Raw genomic sequence first — 16,875 nt, 5'->3', positions numbered from 1 at the left:
CATCTTTTTACTAAGTTTGCTCCAACCCTAATTAAACACACTTGAACAGGATAATCAAAGTCTTCAAGATTACCAAAAACTTCCAGGCAAGTGTGTCAGGAGCCAAACTCTGAAGAATGATGGCCCTCCATGAGCAAGACTGGACACCCCTGGATTAAATAAACATGTAACCCTAAATAATCCAGAATCATCATTTCAGAGAAATTGGAAAATAAGGTATAGTGCAGATGGGAATATCATATAGAAGCAGATGAATTTATAGAGCAGCATGTGTTAAGAGATGAATCCCAGTATATACAAGTTAAATCCCACATATGCACGTATTTTAGATCACATGCAAAATCAGTTAGATGTCCAGGACAGAAACATTGTCTTGAAGGGTAAAGCCTCTAGGCCTATATATTTTCCCCTGTTTAATGCCTTGGCTCTGCTTTAGCATAGACAGCTGAAATAAGAGGACGGATTTGGTTGCTTGGATATTCATTGAGAAGTGTTTCAAGAAAGATTTTTAAAACAAGAACAAGATAAGAAATCAGCCCTTCTAAACCATCTCATGATTAGCAAATAGAGGCAGGGCAGGAAGTCTCGAGCTGTGAGTTGTGTTAATTTTGAGAAGCTCAAAAAAGAGGCGGGACTGAAATCACAGACATTTTCTTCTCACCGCTAGTGCTAGCGGGCTGGATGGGTGGGTTGTCCGCTGCAGGGGGCGCCTGAATTGCGGGCAGAGACTCAGGTGCCGTCTCTATGATGAAGGCTGAATTGAAGTCATCTTGAGTTTGGGCCCAGTTTCGGGCTCTGGTGCTGCTGTGAAACTGGGCTGTAACCTGAGATTTGGGACTCAGCTCAGACAGAGCCTGATGTGGCTTAAAACTAACCTGGGCCTTCTTATCAGCTGTCAAATTGCAAGATGAGAACATCTTCTCCTCCAGATATGGGCCTAAATCAGTTAGGGACAGAGGCCATATTGAACTGTAGTAGCTTATATTTTAACTACGAGCACCAAACATGACTGTGTGTATGTGTAAGACATTAGCTCTAACTGCGTGATGCAGACGGAAAAGTTTTCCCATGAGGTAGGCAACATTATTCTGTCTTTAAAATAAGACATCGCTGCATTATCATTTGCAGAGGATAGAATATAGAATCCCAGAGTACATTGTGACAAGACTGATGAAAAAACTAAAACAAGACGGTGGACAAAGTCATAAATGTCATTAAATAAAGTATAAATAGAAACTCGTTTTAAAACTCATTTATTATATATTTTACCCCAAATTTTGTGTAATTTTATACTTTTTAGAGTACTGAGCACAAAGTATGGATTATGGCACACATGCCGTCCAGGAAGTTGCTGACTATGTAGGTGTTCCAGTTCTGTCAGAGTCAACGAAATATGTTCTACTGTCTATGTAGGGAACATACAGCAAGGCCACTCACTAGCTTTTGGAGCAGAAAAACTGTCCTACTATGACTTTTTTGATAAAACGTCTAAGAGAGGCAGGTATGTAACAGCTTCATTATAACAATTTATTCACTTTTACACTGACTATTCTAATCACTGACCCCCTTCACAGTGCCTGAGGTGGAACAGGAAATGTTTAGGCATGACATAATTTGTTGATAAATGTTGTACGAGTAGTTGAATGTCTCTAATTTTATTTCAGCGACAGTGTGTTAAAGACACAAAATATTATGAGCCACAGTCAATTGTAGATGCCCCTCAGAGAACACCATTTTAAAGTTCTAGCTCAAATCACATTTTTTTTCTCTGGTAATAGACATCATGGCATAAATTCTGTCAAAAAGTGTTTTAACTTGATCCGGTAACACTCTATCAATCACACACTTGCATGCAGGCTTCACTGTGAGCTTCTTATCAGTACACTGTCACAATCGGGATAGCATGCATAGTGTGGTATGCTGATATAACTCCAGCTTAAATTTTAAGAGCATATGGGACGCCATCTGCAACCTGACAAAACTGAAGGGAGGTGGAGGGTGACAGTTGAGTCAGAATCACTCTGCAAATCTCACAAATGGTGACCACCATATCGGAATCAGAAACCTCGACAGATTTTTGACTCTACGTCAAGAACACAGCAAGACAGTGGTTATGGGCAAAAAGGTTTAAAAGACCTGAAGGAAAGCATCCATTTCCATTCACATTTATGTCAATGGGAGTTGCTTGGCTGGCTCATTCAACCCCAGACATGTGCTACTTTTTTCTCTTACATGAGCTGTAAATGTAACTCACTGTTCAATATTAGAACTATTTTGTGAACAGGATCTGCCAGTTTACTGAAAGGCACCAGTAAAAAAAAAAAAATTCATTCATTGATCAGTTTAACTCGCTGATACTAGTTGCAGTGGTTCTCATGTTAACATTTTATTAAAGGGAAAGATTATGCCAACCGACCCCCAGCACCCCAACCCTCCAAAAAATTAAAAATTAAAAAATTTATTAAAAATAATAATAACAATCTGTAATTTGTACAACATCGACTATAATACAAGTATATATTTACAATATATATACATTTTCAATACCGTTCTATTCTGTTCAAAAGTTGGGGGTCAGACTTTTCTACTTTTATACAGCAAAGATGCATTAAACTGATCGAAAGTGACAGAAATATTTTGTTACATTATAAATGTCTTTACTATTTCAAATAAATGCTTTTCTTTTGTATTCTAATGTATTTAAAATGTATTACTTTCTACAAAAGTATACAGTATAAATATTAACATTAATAATAATAAGAAATGTTTCTTGAGCAGAAAATCTGCATATTATAATGATTTCTAAAGGATATTGTGACACTAACGACTGGCGTAATGATGCTAAATATTCAGCTGAGCATCACAGAAATAAATTAAATAAAACATTAAAACATATAAATGTAATAAAACATTACATTAGAAAACAATTGCTTTAAACTGTTACAATATTTCACAATATTCCTTTTTTTTTTTTTACTGTGTTTTTGATCCAAGTAAATGTGGCCCTGGTGAGAATAAAAGACTTTTCAAAAACATGAAAACAAATAGAACCCCAGACTTTTGAACGATAGTGTATGTTGTTGCTGATTTCAAATAGGCTACAATGGAGAAACATTACTAAGCAGTGTAGTTATGGCATCTAACCTCTGATTATGGGTGCTAACAAGTGATGGTATGACAAAGTGAGAAACCGTGAGAGGGGCGTTACCTTGGAATGCGGATTGGGAGCTGGAGATGACAGAGGAATGTTGGATGGCAGGTGAGACAGGGAGAGATGAAGGGACAGCATGAGGGAGAGGGGAGGAAGGGGGATGCTGGCCAGGCCCCGTCTCTAATGGCTGGCTAATGTGAGTGGCTCTCAGTGAAGGGGAGGATGGAGGGAGGGATGAAGAGGGGAATGAGGAGGAGGCATCGACGGGGCCTTGCACAAAGTCACTAAACTCATCGTCGTCATCAGAGAAAGCAAGAGGAAGGGAGTGAGAGGTGACAGAGGAATGAGATGGCGATGAATCTGCAAAAACCAAACAAGAGAGTGAGACAGACAAAACACACATCATGAGTTATGACCACACAGGCAGACTGAAAAAATGAGAAACAGTTTACAAGAACAACAGGAGGGTACTGAATCTCATTAGGTGTGGTGCTGCTGTTTTAATATACAAAAACTGCAACCTTTCAATGAAAATGTCAATGGAAATTTACTTGTTTAATCATTTCTCAAATTCTTACTATATTTAAAATTCAAGTCAACATGAAAGCAAAATTGACCTTATTCTCTTAACACTCTTTTCTGGTCTTACCATGAATGATTCACTAGTGAATATTAGTCCAAAGAAAATGCTTGTCTTTCCATTTCTGCTAACATCACTTAACTATTTAAGCATTATTTTTAGTAAAGTCTCATTCTATCTGACTGCAGTCAGGTATGCAACATCCATATCTTACCATCCAATTAATTTCTGGTTAAATGTTTTTTGTTTTTTTAATATCCTGTTTTACTCAAATGTCACATTATGGACGTAAAACGAGATGTGAATGTTCAAACCAAATCAGAGTAAAAATTGGCTTTGGTGAGTGAATAAACAAAGGTACTTGCCAATCGGCTGGTATCAACAAACTGCAACATTACATGGTTTAAGTCCAATTTTAAGAACGACAATCTGACCTCTGACTGATGATACATGCAATTCAAATCTAAGACCAAACCATTCTTTAAATATGTTTAATTTCAAAAGGAACCATTAGAAGTTTATATTAGATAAGGGAAACTTTTTTCTAGATACACTACCATTCAGAAGTTTGGTGTCAGAATATTATTTTTTTAAAGAAATACTTTTATTCAGCAAGGACACAATAAACTGATCAAAAGTGACAGTAAAGACATTTGTAATGGTACAAAAGATTTCTATTTCACATAAATGATGCTCTTTTGATTCAACCTGAAAAAAAATGTATCACAGTTCCCACAAAATATTAAGCAGCACAATTGTTTTTAACATTGATAATAACACGTTTTTTGAGCACCAAATTAGCATATTACAATGATTTCTGAAGGATCATGTGACACTGAAGAATAGAACAATGCTGCTGAAAATTCAGTTTTGCATCAGAGGAATAAATTATATTTTTAAATATATTAAAATAGAAAACAGTTCTTTTAAATTGCAATAATTTAATAATCTCTGTTTTTTGTATTTTTGATCAAATAAATGTAGCATGATGAGCATAAGAGACTTCTTTCAAAACCTTACTGACCCCAAACTTGACATTAAAGGGTTAGTTCACCCAAAAATGAAATTAGCTCTCACGCGGCTCCGGGGGGTGAACAAAGGCCTTCTGTAGCGAATCGATTCGTTTTTGTAAGAAAAATATCCATATTCAAAATGTAATAATCACTTTAATCTAGCTTGCGCTCACTGTTGTACACTGGAAGCAGTTCCAGGCGGATGACGTATGAGGTCAGTGTTGCGCAGTGAGTGTGAGTGATATTATCTTCTGCACTGTTATTCTGCAGGTGTGACGGGTAAAACCGCAAGAGTATGAAGGTGGAGGATAATGCGTTACATGGAAAATGAGGAAACCGCAAATACTCAATGGAAACATCTCAGACCTGCCAACCTTGGAAAAATTTTTTTTAAGTACCATCAGTGTGACGGGACATGGGGAGGGGGGGGGTCTTATATTCCTAGATAGCTACATTATTACCTGATGATCCTTGATGGCTAATGTCCAAATCATAATTGCACAATGCGCAAAATACAAGATTTAATGTTAAATATTTTACAAAGGTTAGCAGGTCTGCACTCACTCTGCACACCACGACTTTCAGTTCTGATGGCTTGGCACATCAGAGTATTTTTTTTTTTGCGATTTACAATTCTATTTTAAAAAACTCACACTCAAGTTCACTTTAATTAAAACTCCAGTACACTTCTGTACACTGTAGAAAAACATGGATTATCATATGTCTAAATCAAATTTCTTTTGAGAGAAGGATTATTTTTATGGATTGGCCATTATTGAGCGCTATAAACACATGTAATGTCTGTTTCATTCATACTGGAAGCCGGAGGGCGGCCTCACGCAGAAAGTCCACATATGCATCACAGAAGTAATAGAACAATGACACTCCAGGAAATCCCTAATATGGACAAAGGCATCCAGCTATCCCTGTAGCTGAATTAAAAGTAAGAAATGTTTTAAATGATGAAACATTAAGACAATAAACACTTGACTGCGATAATGTATAGTTTAAGAGTTCTTCAAGCCATCTTGGGTATTTTCATAATAATTTTGTATATTTGTAATCCATTGCTTATCGCCATAGCCTCTTTTTACAGTATAGAATATTTTTTCTGCCACATTCTGTGATAAGAAGCCACATCATATCACAAAAGGAAGCTATTTCAAACACTCGACTGATGTTGTGGAGTAAAGGCATGTTATAATGTTCTCTTTTGTTGGACAGCAGGTTTAGAAACACTTCTCATTACAAGTCACTGGTCTTTACGGCATGTGTTGCTTTTTGAAATGCACGTTTTAAGCAGGGAGGCGTTTCCTCATCTCAGCACGTAGGCTTACGGACACACACAAACAGGGCTAGTTCAGTGATAAATAAAACTCACAGAAATTTTTTTAATGGAAAACCGAAAAAAAAACAACGAAATAATGACTACTGTAAGAAATCAGACGGCGAGAGTGGAGGGGGGATTGAGTGGGATTTTGTGCTGCTGTCAATTTAGTTTCTTTTTAATGATAGGCCTTACGCATTTGTCAATCCTCACCGCTTGCTATTTGGAGAATATGCTCAGCGTCGCCAGGTATTTGCATATTTTAGAGTGACAAATCGTACCAGTGTACTTTGAGGTTAAAATGCGCACAGGTTGGCAGGTCTGACATCTGGAGGGCATCCTGGTAGCTGCTGGAAAAAAAAAGCTATTTGGCTCGATGATAAAGATGTGGTGTGTTTGCGTTGAGACAGAATAGAATCCGTTAGAGGGATAGTTCAACCAAAAATGAAAATGTACCCTCACATCAGCCCAAACCTGTGTGACTAGCACAGAAAACAGCATCCAGTACAATTCTTCAAAATCTTCCTTTTGTGTTCCATAGGAAAAGAAAGTCATGGGATTTGAAAGAGAAGAGTGTGAGTAAATGATGACAGGATTTTTATTTTTGGGTGAACTATCCCTTTAACAGTGTGTGAGTGTATCCCTGGTAATCTCCTTCAGTGCTCGACAGTCACAGTGGCCTTGTCAAAAGCTGTCTGGGCCACTGATGTGACCCTTGACGTCATGAGCAGGGACTTGAAAAGCAAATGGCCAGAAGGCAGTCAGGCATTTGGAACGTGTCACTGGATGTACCTGGTTTCTTAGACTGTGAAGATGGTGTTGGATGCATCTTGGCATCTCTGCTGAACCCATCCAGATTTCCCTTGATGGCCTCTAAGGCATCGTCACGACTCTTCTCCCCAGTCTGTACAAAAATAGCAATTTTGTTTTGAGTTTGGAGAAGTTCATATGCAAGAAAAAGTATATAGTAAAAGGTTATTATAGTTAAGTAATACTAAAACAAAAAGTACAAAAACATTTTTTTATTTCAATTAACAGAAGTTTTTTATGGTTTTAATTTTAGTATATATTTAGTACACTTTAGTATGCTAAATCTAAATTGAAATTAATTAAAAAAAATATATATAGATATTTAAAAATAAATGACAAAATAACAAACACAATAAAATTACTAAAACTGAAATTAAAATGAAAATAGAAAATAGAAAAATAAACTGTACAACAATCATGATTAAATCAAACTAATCAGGTAATTATTAAAGAGATCCATCATTTAGAAAATCATTTTTATATCACATTGACTTGCTCACTTTGGGTTTGACACTGCTCAGTAGGCGTAGTTTCTGTTTCTGCTCCTCAAACTGTCTTCTCTTCCGGTCCTCCTCCAGCATCCGCTGCTGCTGCTCCAGACGTTTTCTGTGGACACACACTGATCAGAGACGAGTTCTGCTGTACAAACAACTTTCCGGCAGTGTGAATATGTAAAGCCTTACTGATGCTCCTCCGCCATCTGCTTATGTAGGTCCGCAGGGAACTGTGGCCCCGGGCCCCTCATGCCCATGAACTGAGGCTGACCCATGAACTGCATCCCGGGAGTCTGCATGCCCATTGCCATCCCACCCTAGAAATATGAGAGAAAGACAATGGTGACACCTCAATGATAAGAGCCTAGTGATTCTGATGTCCAACTTTTTGATGGCTAACATATTTTAAGTGTTTAAATCAGACCTGTATTGGCATGGCACCAGGCATCTGCGCTCCAAAATTCATTCCCATCATGCCTTGCATGTTGGGCTGCATGACCTGGACCATGGGGAAGCCCTGCTGCTGTTGCTGCATGGGCATCATTCCTGCCATTAAATATTACAAATTTAACAACATAAACATTGCTTTTCCATTTAAATGTTATACTGGAAAAACGCATCCAACAAAATATAGGCAAAATATAGACAAAATGTCAGCTGCTTACCTTGCGGTGGTCCAATGCCCCCTCCTACAGGGTACATAAAACTAGAACAGAAAAGACACATTCAATATATATATAGTCATTTAGCAGGCTGCCCGTTTCAAACCCCTGAAGCTCATTTCAGTGTGAAGTTAATGTCTTTACACTATTGCCCTCCGCATTCAAGAGACGGAGGGAAATTTTGACTAAAGGCAAACAATCAATCATACAACGGAGAAAACATTTATGAAACAGCCCAAGTCCATTATTCTAGAAGGTTCTTCATGTCGTTGCACCACAGTGGAAATCAAAATCATTGCAATATTGGCAGTCCATTAAGTTGTTTTCGCAGCTAAGAAATAAATTATTCTTATCCTTATGGAAAGAAGGCATGAAGTAGAATTTAACAAACACTTATCAGTGGGAGAACCTACAAAAGTAATATAAAAACAAGCAAGGCTCAACTTTAATGATACTTGCTAAGCACCGAAATTTTCAACCAAAAACTGACAACAAAAATATTCAGCAAAAAAAAATTAAAATGTTTGGCTAAAATAGTCGGCTAGTGGGATGGCTCCTTAAGCGACTATCTACTGAATTATTATAATATTCATTTAAAGATACTTTAAAAAAATACCACGGAATTACTATGGTACATTGTACATGATAAAAAGGTACTCCTTTTATTGAAGGGACAAAGTTAGGGCTGTCAAAAAGAATTTAGAATATTCGTCGATATTAAAATAAAAATCCACATCCACAAAAACATGCAACGACACTTACATCGTCATCGCATCTCGTGCGCCACTGATAAGGCTGCCTGGCGCACGAGATGCGATGACGATGTAAGTGTCGTTGCATGTTTTTGTTAGCCTATCCAGTTGAAGCCACTAGATATGATGCTGTTTTGTTTAGTTGTTTAAGCAACTTAATTAATTATAATTGGTTTATAAACATTTTAAACATTATGCACTTTTTTTCCACGGATAGTCATGTTGTCTTATGCTTTGAATAAATGTGCATTAGTAATATTTTGCTCGATGCGCCCTCTTGTGGCCTCAGAAGAGAAGCCAAAAGCTTTTCTTCACCCTAACTGAAATTATGCATTTAAAAAAACAAATATAAGTCGAATTTTGATCATATGCAAGTACAAAATTCAAATTTAGTTTTTCAGCCATTTTGACAGACCTAGACAAATTATTCAAAAAAACACTGTTGAGAATTCACAAGACATTAAAAATACAGATTTCTTGTTGTATTAAAACTTAAGACTCTTGTACTATTTCATATTTGGTGTCTTAATTGCAGAAGTAACTCATCCAGAGTTAGCCTAGTTTTGTTTGCTTTGCCAATAGTCTGAAATGTGGGCTAACACTCCACTGAGGCTCTCTGGCTCAGAGCGATCTGTCTGTCTGTTGCGTCTGTTCGCCTGTAGGCTCCCAACTTTACAGCACTCACAGAGACTGAGATACAACAGAGGGAGAAGAAAAAATAAAACACTGGATTAAGGCAGATTAACATTCAAAGAGAGATCGGCTGTGACATCAGGGTGGGGAGATCACATCTATCCACCATTTTAAACTATTACTGCATGCCAACATCCATCCATCCATGAGCAAACCCGGTTATACCCACAAAACCTGAGAATGAGCTCTACTGACAGGACATTGTCTTTGAGAAACAAATGTAAATAGCAGCTTTGATACAGAATATCAATGACTGTATAACACTTATGCAGAGTAATTTACTCAATAATAGACTAGGTATACCAAGAAGACACTACAACATTTTATTTAAAAGTCTACCAACATTATGCAGATTCACAATAAACTGGCATAAACATAATAGGCAGAGAATAAAGGACAAATCTGCAAACCAATATAAAAAAAAACTGCTTTTCCAAAAGGACTTCCACCAAATATCCCATCTCATCCTATTAATTCATAATAGTAAAGTGCTGAACATCATAATTAAATAGGCAATCAAAAATCTCGTAGTTTTTGATTCACAAACAAACGTCTTTGATTTTTCAATTCCCAAACAATTTTGGTATAAAAACAGACTAGCTCTCCATCACAGCTCTCAAATCTAGTTGTATTACTTGAACATATTCAATTTTAATATATTCTTATTTATTAATAAATAAGAATTCAATCCACTAGTTAAATTTAATAATAATTAAATAAAATTAATCATATCAATATTTGCTGACAAAAGCTTTCAAATTAAGATAATTTGACATTATGGCAAATTTGCTAATTATTGAACATTAAAAAAAAAAAGTGTTCCACAAAAAAGAAAATGACATGCAATCAATGACATAAAGGTGTTGGCAGAATTTTAATTGCAGGATGAACTAGGCTAGTCTTTTTTTTAACTATTATTTTAAAGATTTTATTTTTTCACTTTTATTTCTCTACCAAATAAGACATGTGACTGATCACAAAGCATGAATCACTGTATATTCGAGTGACATGACTCGTATCGGAGCGCCCCGCATCACAATTGCAATGCTTTACCAGGTGAGGTATCAAGCAAGTTTACTACATCAGATAAGCCATAAATATGGAGCTGGTTATGTGATGCAATCATCAAAAAAATTGGAGGTCATAATATAGTATTGTACAAATAAATGCAAAAATAATCTCCTCCAGTGATCACAATTTGTGAGAAAATTAATAAAGGTTGTTGGTGTTTTACTGCCTCTAGTGTTCATTTCATTTCAACTGCAATGAATTGGATGCATAGGTATGTTTTTTGAGTTTTGCATAATTTAGGTAGAGGCACATTTTCCCAATGAGCCTAGCTTGAATACTTCACATTCAATCCACCTTTTAACCAACAAATTCTTTAAATGGGATATAGGCTAAACCACAAAAATGCAGGAGTCCCTAAATACTTTTTATGCTATCACAGATACTCAGCTCTTACCTTCCGGCACTCAATATGGGAATTTCAGAACTGTCGTGTGGGAGGGCAGGCTTATTTATTTAGTGACCTGATAAGCAACAATACAGTTACACCTGTTCCAATAAACTCCCTATGCCATCCACTGCAGCTGTTTGACAGACGCAACCATATGGAAGATGCCCATTACGGCTTTAGCCACCAGACTGAATCTTCAATAGAACTTCATGGAGCTGCTTCTTCTGCAAACTGCTGAATCCTGTTATATAATTATCCAAAAATTGCATTGAAATCTAATTCTTATACACAATTTGCAATTTTTCTCCTTTAATATACAGCTTTAGCAGCTGAACAGCATTTAATTTGTCACTGACATCACATGAGCCCGTTCCTCATCATTTACAGAAGTGCCAAAACACATGACAAAGTTCTACCATGTAAATTCGGATTACGCTGTTAAACTTTTATTATATCGCCAAATAAAACAGCCCCATGTAGAGCCCTGTGGTTATTTCGTTTCACGGCAGGTATCAGCATTACCTAGTGCCGCGCCGTTTGAAACTAGACATTCATTATTCAAGCAGTTCAGCAGAGACTAAAGCCCTTTAGGTAAATAAAACATGAAGCTGGCCTTCTGATCCTTTCTGACAGTTATGTGGTCTACTTTATGAAAACTAATGCACATTCAAAAGTGCCTTCCTGGCCTGATATCAAAATCTGTAAGCTCAGTGACACCTATGAGGGTGATGCGATCCAGATCCAGTCACCTATATAAGCAACAAAGAACGCAGCACTGCACTTACAGAACAGATATATTTTTGGCGCTGTCAAGATCCCCATCACAGCCAGAACCTCATGTCTCATCTGCAAACATAAATCATGCTGGTCAGGGCGGCTCTAGTCTGGTCTAAACTTCCTTTTAACCTTGATATGAACCAAAAACAATGTGCAGAATCTGAGATGTTTATTACCTACCAGGAAACAATGAATATCACCCTCCGAAGCTGCTTATCATCTCAACGGTAGCATATACTGGTCTTGTTAGATAGTCTTGCACAGACATTATCAAAACCCAGTGAATTGCCAACCAAGACAGCACTTTCAAATCAAATTTTTAGACATCATTAACATTTTGATCAAATTTTGGACACATATGAGCATGCTGAATGTTTGAATCTAATTTAATTTTCGTACATCAACATTCAGATTGAAGTTTTTGGAAGCAAGGATTAACCGAAATGTCAACATTTCTGGACATGAATGGTCAAATCAAATGTTGTCAGAATGGACACTTTCAAATATTCGAATTGAATATTTGGGCATGTTAGAAGGTTTGCAGTGGTTCCTCACTTGCTTTGGGTTGCACGCAACAACAAACATACTGCGCCAACAGTGTAGTCTAATTCATGAACAAATGACTCTTATGAGCCAGTTCTTTTAACTAACCACTGAAAAACACTTACACAATTATCAGTTACCAAACTCAGAAAGTTTTACGAATCATTAATAGATTTAACTAAACGAATCAACATTTGACTCACTGAACTGCAATATTCTCTCAAAATGGTGTGTAGTCAGGGGTTTGTGAAACTTATATCAGTAATTATACTGTCCAGTTTTTCATAGGAAAACGTGAAGTTAAAGATGCTTACAGGATTATTTGCAAGAGAAAAAACAATACATTAAAACGTTTACGTTGTATTATCTACTATACGTTTATAGTGAAAGGTGGAAAGGCTGCAAAACATTTGGTATGGAAACACAGCGAACGAACATAATTTTAGGGCGTAATCAACGATTAGAACGTTCGAACAAACCTACAGACCCCAGAAATGCTGTCTAGGAAGGCAGTTCTCTAGGTTTTGAGACTCGGCCAATAAATGGTAGTCAGCCGGTTGACAAGCGGTTTAATGATGTTTGAGCATCAATATCGTTATGTATCCCCGTGTACGGCAAAGGAAAGAAATAGAAACGAATGTAAATGTGACGGCTGATCATTCACCATCACAGCTGAGCAGCACCAGCCATTAACACTGCAGACGGTGCGCTAAATAAAGTGAAACTGTGCGGGACCAACTGCTGAATTTTCAAACAGACTCGTGAATTAACATATACTGACTTTAGCAGGTGTATACATACTGAGAAAATTGATAACAGAGCGTTGAAGTGTGAAATTCTGTACCTGCCACCTCCACCTGATCCGGGCCGAAGCGCCATCTTAAACAGCTCAATGAAGTGACGTCATCCGAGAGGCGAGACGGACGCAACTTCCGGGTCACTCCAGCAGCTGCGTCACTGTCATTACAACGTATTATTGTGTCTTGATCAAGACTGAAATAATTGGAAACATCTAAACTGGTGCATTTAATTAAATACTTTTTATATATTAATTAATTTTACCTTTCGTCTTATGATTTAAAAAGAATGTTTTCTTATGACATTAGCCCATTTAATTTGTACACATTTAAGTTATTGTATTGTGTGTATCTTACGTGTTATTATCATTTCAGTGTTTTGTAAATAGCGCAGTTTTTGCTCGTGTTCGCTCGCCTGCGATCGTTGTAGTTACTATATTGCACAGGAGATGGCGCCATTGTGTTTGTCCCAGAGATCAGAAATGGGCTCTTGTCTGTCTCAGGGGGCGCTAAACATCACTTTAAACTTCTTAAAAACGGTGCCCGAGTTCTATCTTTGTTTTTCAACAAGTAGTCAGCCGTATTTTTTTCTATTTCATTTTGTTTTCGGTTTGTATGCACTTGCAGCTCTGTTCCCAACATTTGGAACACGACTAAATACAGTTTAGAATTCTGCTTTATTTTAGTATCATTGATGAACTATCATAGTTTTATTAATATGTCAAGCTAGTTTTTTTTCTTATATTCCATTTTTATTTTTATTTTAATTAACATTTTAGTAATTGTGTAGTGTTTTGTCATTTTTATTATTTTTTAACATGCTTATATGGTTTGAAACAAAATAAGCTATTACATTGTCTTTGATTTCAAGTATTGTTTATTTCAAGCAACAGAATTTTTTTATGGTATCAGTTTTAATAGTAACATAACACTGGTTTGATCTCGGTGTTTTCAATACATTTTAAATAAAGACCAATATTAAACAGGAATATATGTATATATTATTTAAAAAGACATATAATAAAAACTGTCACTCTGTGGGGGCAAGCTAGTTTTGTACCAAATTTGATAAACACATATTTTGCATGATTTATTGTATAGATAGATAGATAGATAGATAGATAGATAGATAGATAGATCAATATTTATGACTAACAATATTGTAAAACCTAATTATTATTTGTAATTATTGTCTGTCTATCTATCTATCTATCTATCTATCTATCTATCATCTAGTGGTTGGTACTGTATATGTATGTACGTACGTCATTTTCCTGTCATAATGTAGAAAAGATTCAAACTATGTTGTTACTTGAATATAAAAAGTTTAAGGAAGTTTTTTTTGTTGTTTTTTAAAGCCCTGGGACACCGTCTTTCCATTCTGCCTCACATTAGTTTGTTCACATTATTCATTGTTTTTCTATATTTACATGAAACTACTGGAATATACAATTGCTTTTTGTCAAAATAAGTTGACTATGAAATAAACTAAAATTAAAATGAAACAAATTGTTAATAACTAACACAATATTTACTCTATGATATGTAGTAGAACAGTTCATAATTTATTTATTTATTTATTTTGAATAATAGTCGCATGGAAAGGGGAGGTGTACTGAGTTTGGCTGTGTTAATGCATTGGACAAGATTGATATTTCTCTTCTACCCAAGCCCATTCAGCCTTCTGAATAGCCACCTTACATAACCATTAGGATCCATTGAGGAGCTATGAAGGACGCAGTTTCCCCACTGAGAGCAGTGGGTTTAGCTTGAGGCCAGTCTCATCAGAGGGCCTGATGTGAATGCAGGCAGGTTCCAGCAGTGGCTCTGTGACCCAGGTGAACATTAACCCACAACTGACTCACAGCATCCCACCAATCACCATAAATCACCAGATCCCACACCAGCATCAGCGCAGCCACTGCTATCTGTCAGGACTGCCTTTTACAGTATGATCCGTCTCTGAGCTGAAAGGCCGAATGTATTCGCTCCCATTTAGACACAAAGCCCCAATGGATCCATTCTCATTCCAAAATCCACTATGTGGGTCTGTGTAGAGAATCGATCAATAAACTACCAAAGCATCACAAAGGCAGGAATGATAAATTCCTTCACACAGTTTGTGGGGTCATGAAAATGTCTGTTTACATACAGTTTGTCAGCTGTAATGATTTCATTTGAATGCACTGTGCTTCCCCTTAATAGACGTGGAACAATGAGTGATTAATAATGACTTTTTTATTCCTCTCTGCCACCTTTGCTTCAAGTCTTCCAGCTGCTGTCAACCTGTCAAGCCAATAAGCAGTTTATGGTTTGTTTCACTGACTGTATATTTTGGATATTGATGAACTGTGTGAATTTACTATTTCTACTTTCTTATTTGACAGTGCAATCTGAGATTAATATTTATGACTAACAATATTGTAAAACCTAATTATTATTTGTAATTATTGTCTATCTATCTATCTATCTATCTATCTATCTATCATCTATCTACCTATCTATCTATCTGTCTATCTGTCTGTCTGTCTATCCATCCATCTACATCCATGTGTGAGTGTGTGTGTCTGTGTGTGTATAATTTAAATATAAATATTTCATTTGTTTGATTTAATTAAATTAAATTTAAATATAAATTTACACACTTTTTTAGTTTATATATCAATATATATATTATATAAATATATATTACATTTTGAAAGAAATCATATACATTTACATATAAAAAATACGACAAAATATATGTATATAAAACATATATACATATAAACATATGTCTTGTTTTGAAACAAATTATAAACTGTTCAGAACTTCAAAGGCTAATTTTGATCTCAGTTTGAAACAGTGTTACCAATTAGCCCTGGCAGAGATTGGCCTCCTGACCTCTGACCCCTGCTGGGTTCTCCTGCCCATTAAAACCCTTTGAGGCCCAGCTGGAGTTGATGTAGTGCCCATTCTCTTCTGACCACTAAACACACAGCTACATTCAGTTTGTAACTTCCATTTTCTGTCCCTTTGTCCCTTCTCTCTGTTCTCTGTGTGTCCGTCTTGCTCTCATGTTGACCTCTGAGTCTTGTCCGGAAGCACAGATCCAGTCCTTCCCTACTGTGTCTGTTGAATCATACAATATCTTACAAGAAGAATGTGGGAATATCAAATGGTGCTCATTGGCATGTTAAAGCTGAAAAACAGCTTTTTTCTTGACAGAAAAAAAAGAGATATTTTCCCAAAATCTCAAAATTGCATATAAAATAGGGCAATATATGTATGTGTATATATATATATATATATATATATATATATATACAGAAGACACACAGTCGGCTGACATCCTGACACATCTCATCACCATACACTGAATTAAATAAAAAATTATCAAATTAATTATAAAATATATAAAATAATTAACAGCAGAATATTGGTAATATTAAAGACAGTAAATGTTTCAGTACCACGAAATGCATCACTTACAACATCATTAATCATAAGTAATTTCGCCAATATTACCACTTTATTGTTTATGCCATTAGTCTTGTTAAAATACAAGAATTAAAGGCTAACATTTACAAAGCTGTCCTTGAATTGAACTAAAACAATAGTTATAATCATTGTTGTTGCTGTATTTTTGTTGTTCCATTGTTAACTCAGCACCTCCTCAGAATGCTAATAAGCATTGCTCTCTCTCTCTCTCTCTCTCTCTCTCTCTCTCACTGCTCCTCTGCTCTTTTCAGGGTAGCGCAGTAAAAGAGAGCAGCAGTAAGATTTTTAGTGGCTCCCTGGGAGCAAAATCAAAGGCCTCATTGATAACCAAACAGGG

The 16,875-nt window shown here is 36.2% G+C and overlaps 1 protein-coding gene across 2 annotated transcripts in view; it reads right to left on the bottom strand.

Annotated features, from left to right (window-relative positions):
* Positions 1-13,191, bottom strand: part of synrg (synergin, gamma) — a 52,081-nt gene extending 38,890 nt beyond the window's left edge. For both annotated transcript variants that reach the window (XM_016450580.1, XM_016450581.1), the window contains exons 1-8: positions 13,106-13,191; positions 8,041-8,081; positions 7,800-7,921; positions 7,565-7,692; positions 7,382-7,487; positions 6,864-6,975; positions 3,209-3,511; positions 662-937 (exon numbers count right to left, since the gene is read on the bottom strand). In XM_016450580.1, the coding sequence (XP_016306066.1) occupies positions 662-937; positions 3,209-3,511; positions 6,864-6,975; positions 7,382-7,487; positions 7,565-7,692; positions 7,800-7,921; positions 8,041-8,081; positions 13,106-13,140 (1,123 nt within the window). In that variant the 5' untranslated portion in view covers positions 13,141-13,191. The remainder of the gene's footprint in view (positions 1-661; positions 938-3,208; positions 3,512-6,863; positions 6,976-7,381; positions 7,488-7,564; positions 7,693-7,799; positions 7,922-8,040; positions 8,082-13,105) is intronic.
* Positions 13,192-16,875: the final 3,684 nt, after the last annotated feature.

The sequence above is a fragment of the Sinocyclocheilus anshuiensis genome, unplaced genomic scaffold (genome assembly GCF_001515605.1).
Source record: "Sinocyclocheilus anshuiensis isolate Anshui unplaced genomic scaffold, SAMN03320099.WGS_v1.1 scaffold583, whole genome shotgun sequence".
Classification (NCBI taxonomy): Eukaryota; Metazoa; Chordata; class Actinopteri; order Cypriniformes; family Cyprinidae; genus Sinocyclocheilus; species Sinocyclocheilus anshuiensis.
This window is presented reverse-complemented; position numbering and strand designations above follow the sequence as displayed.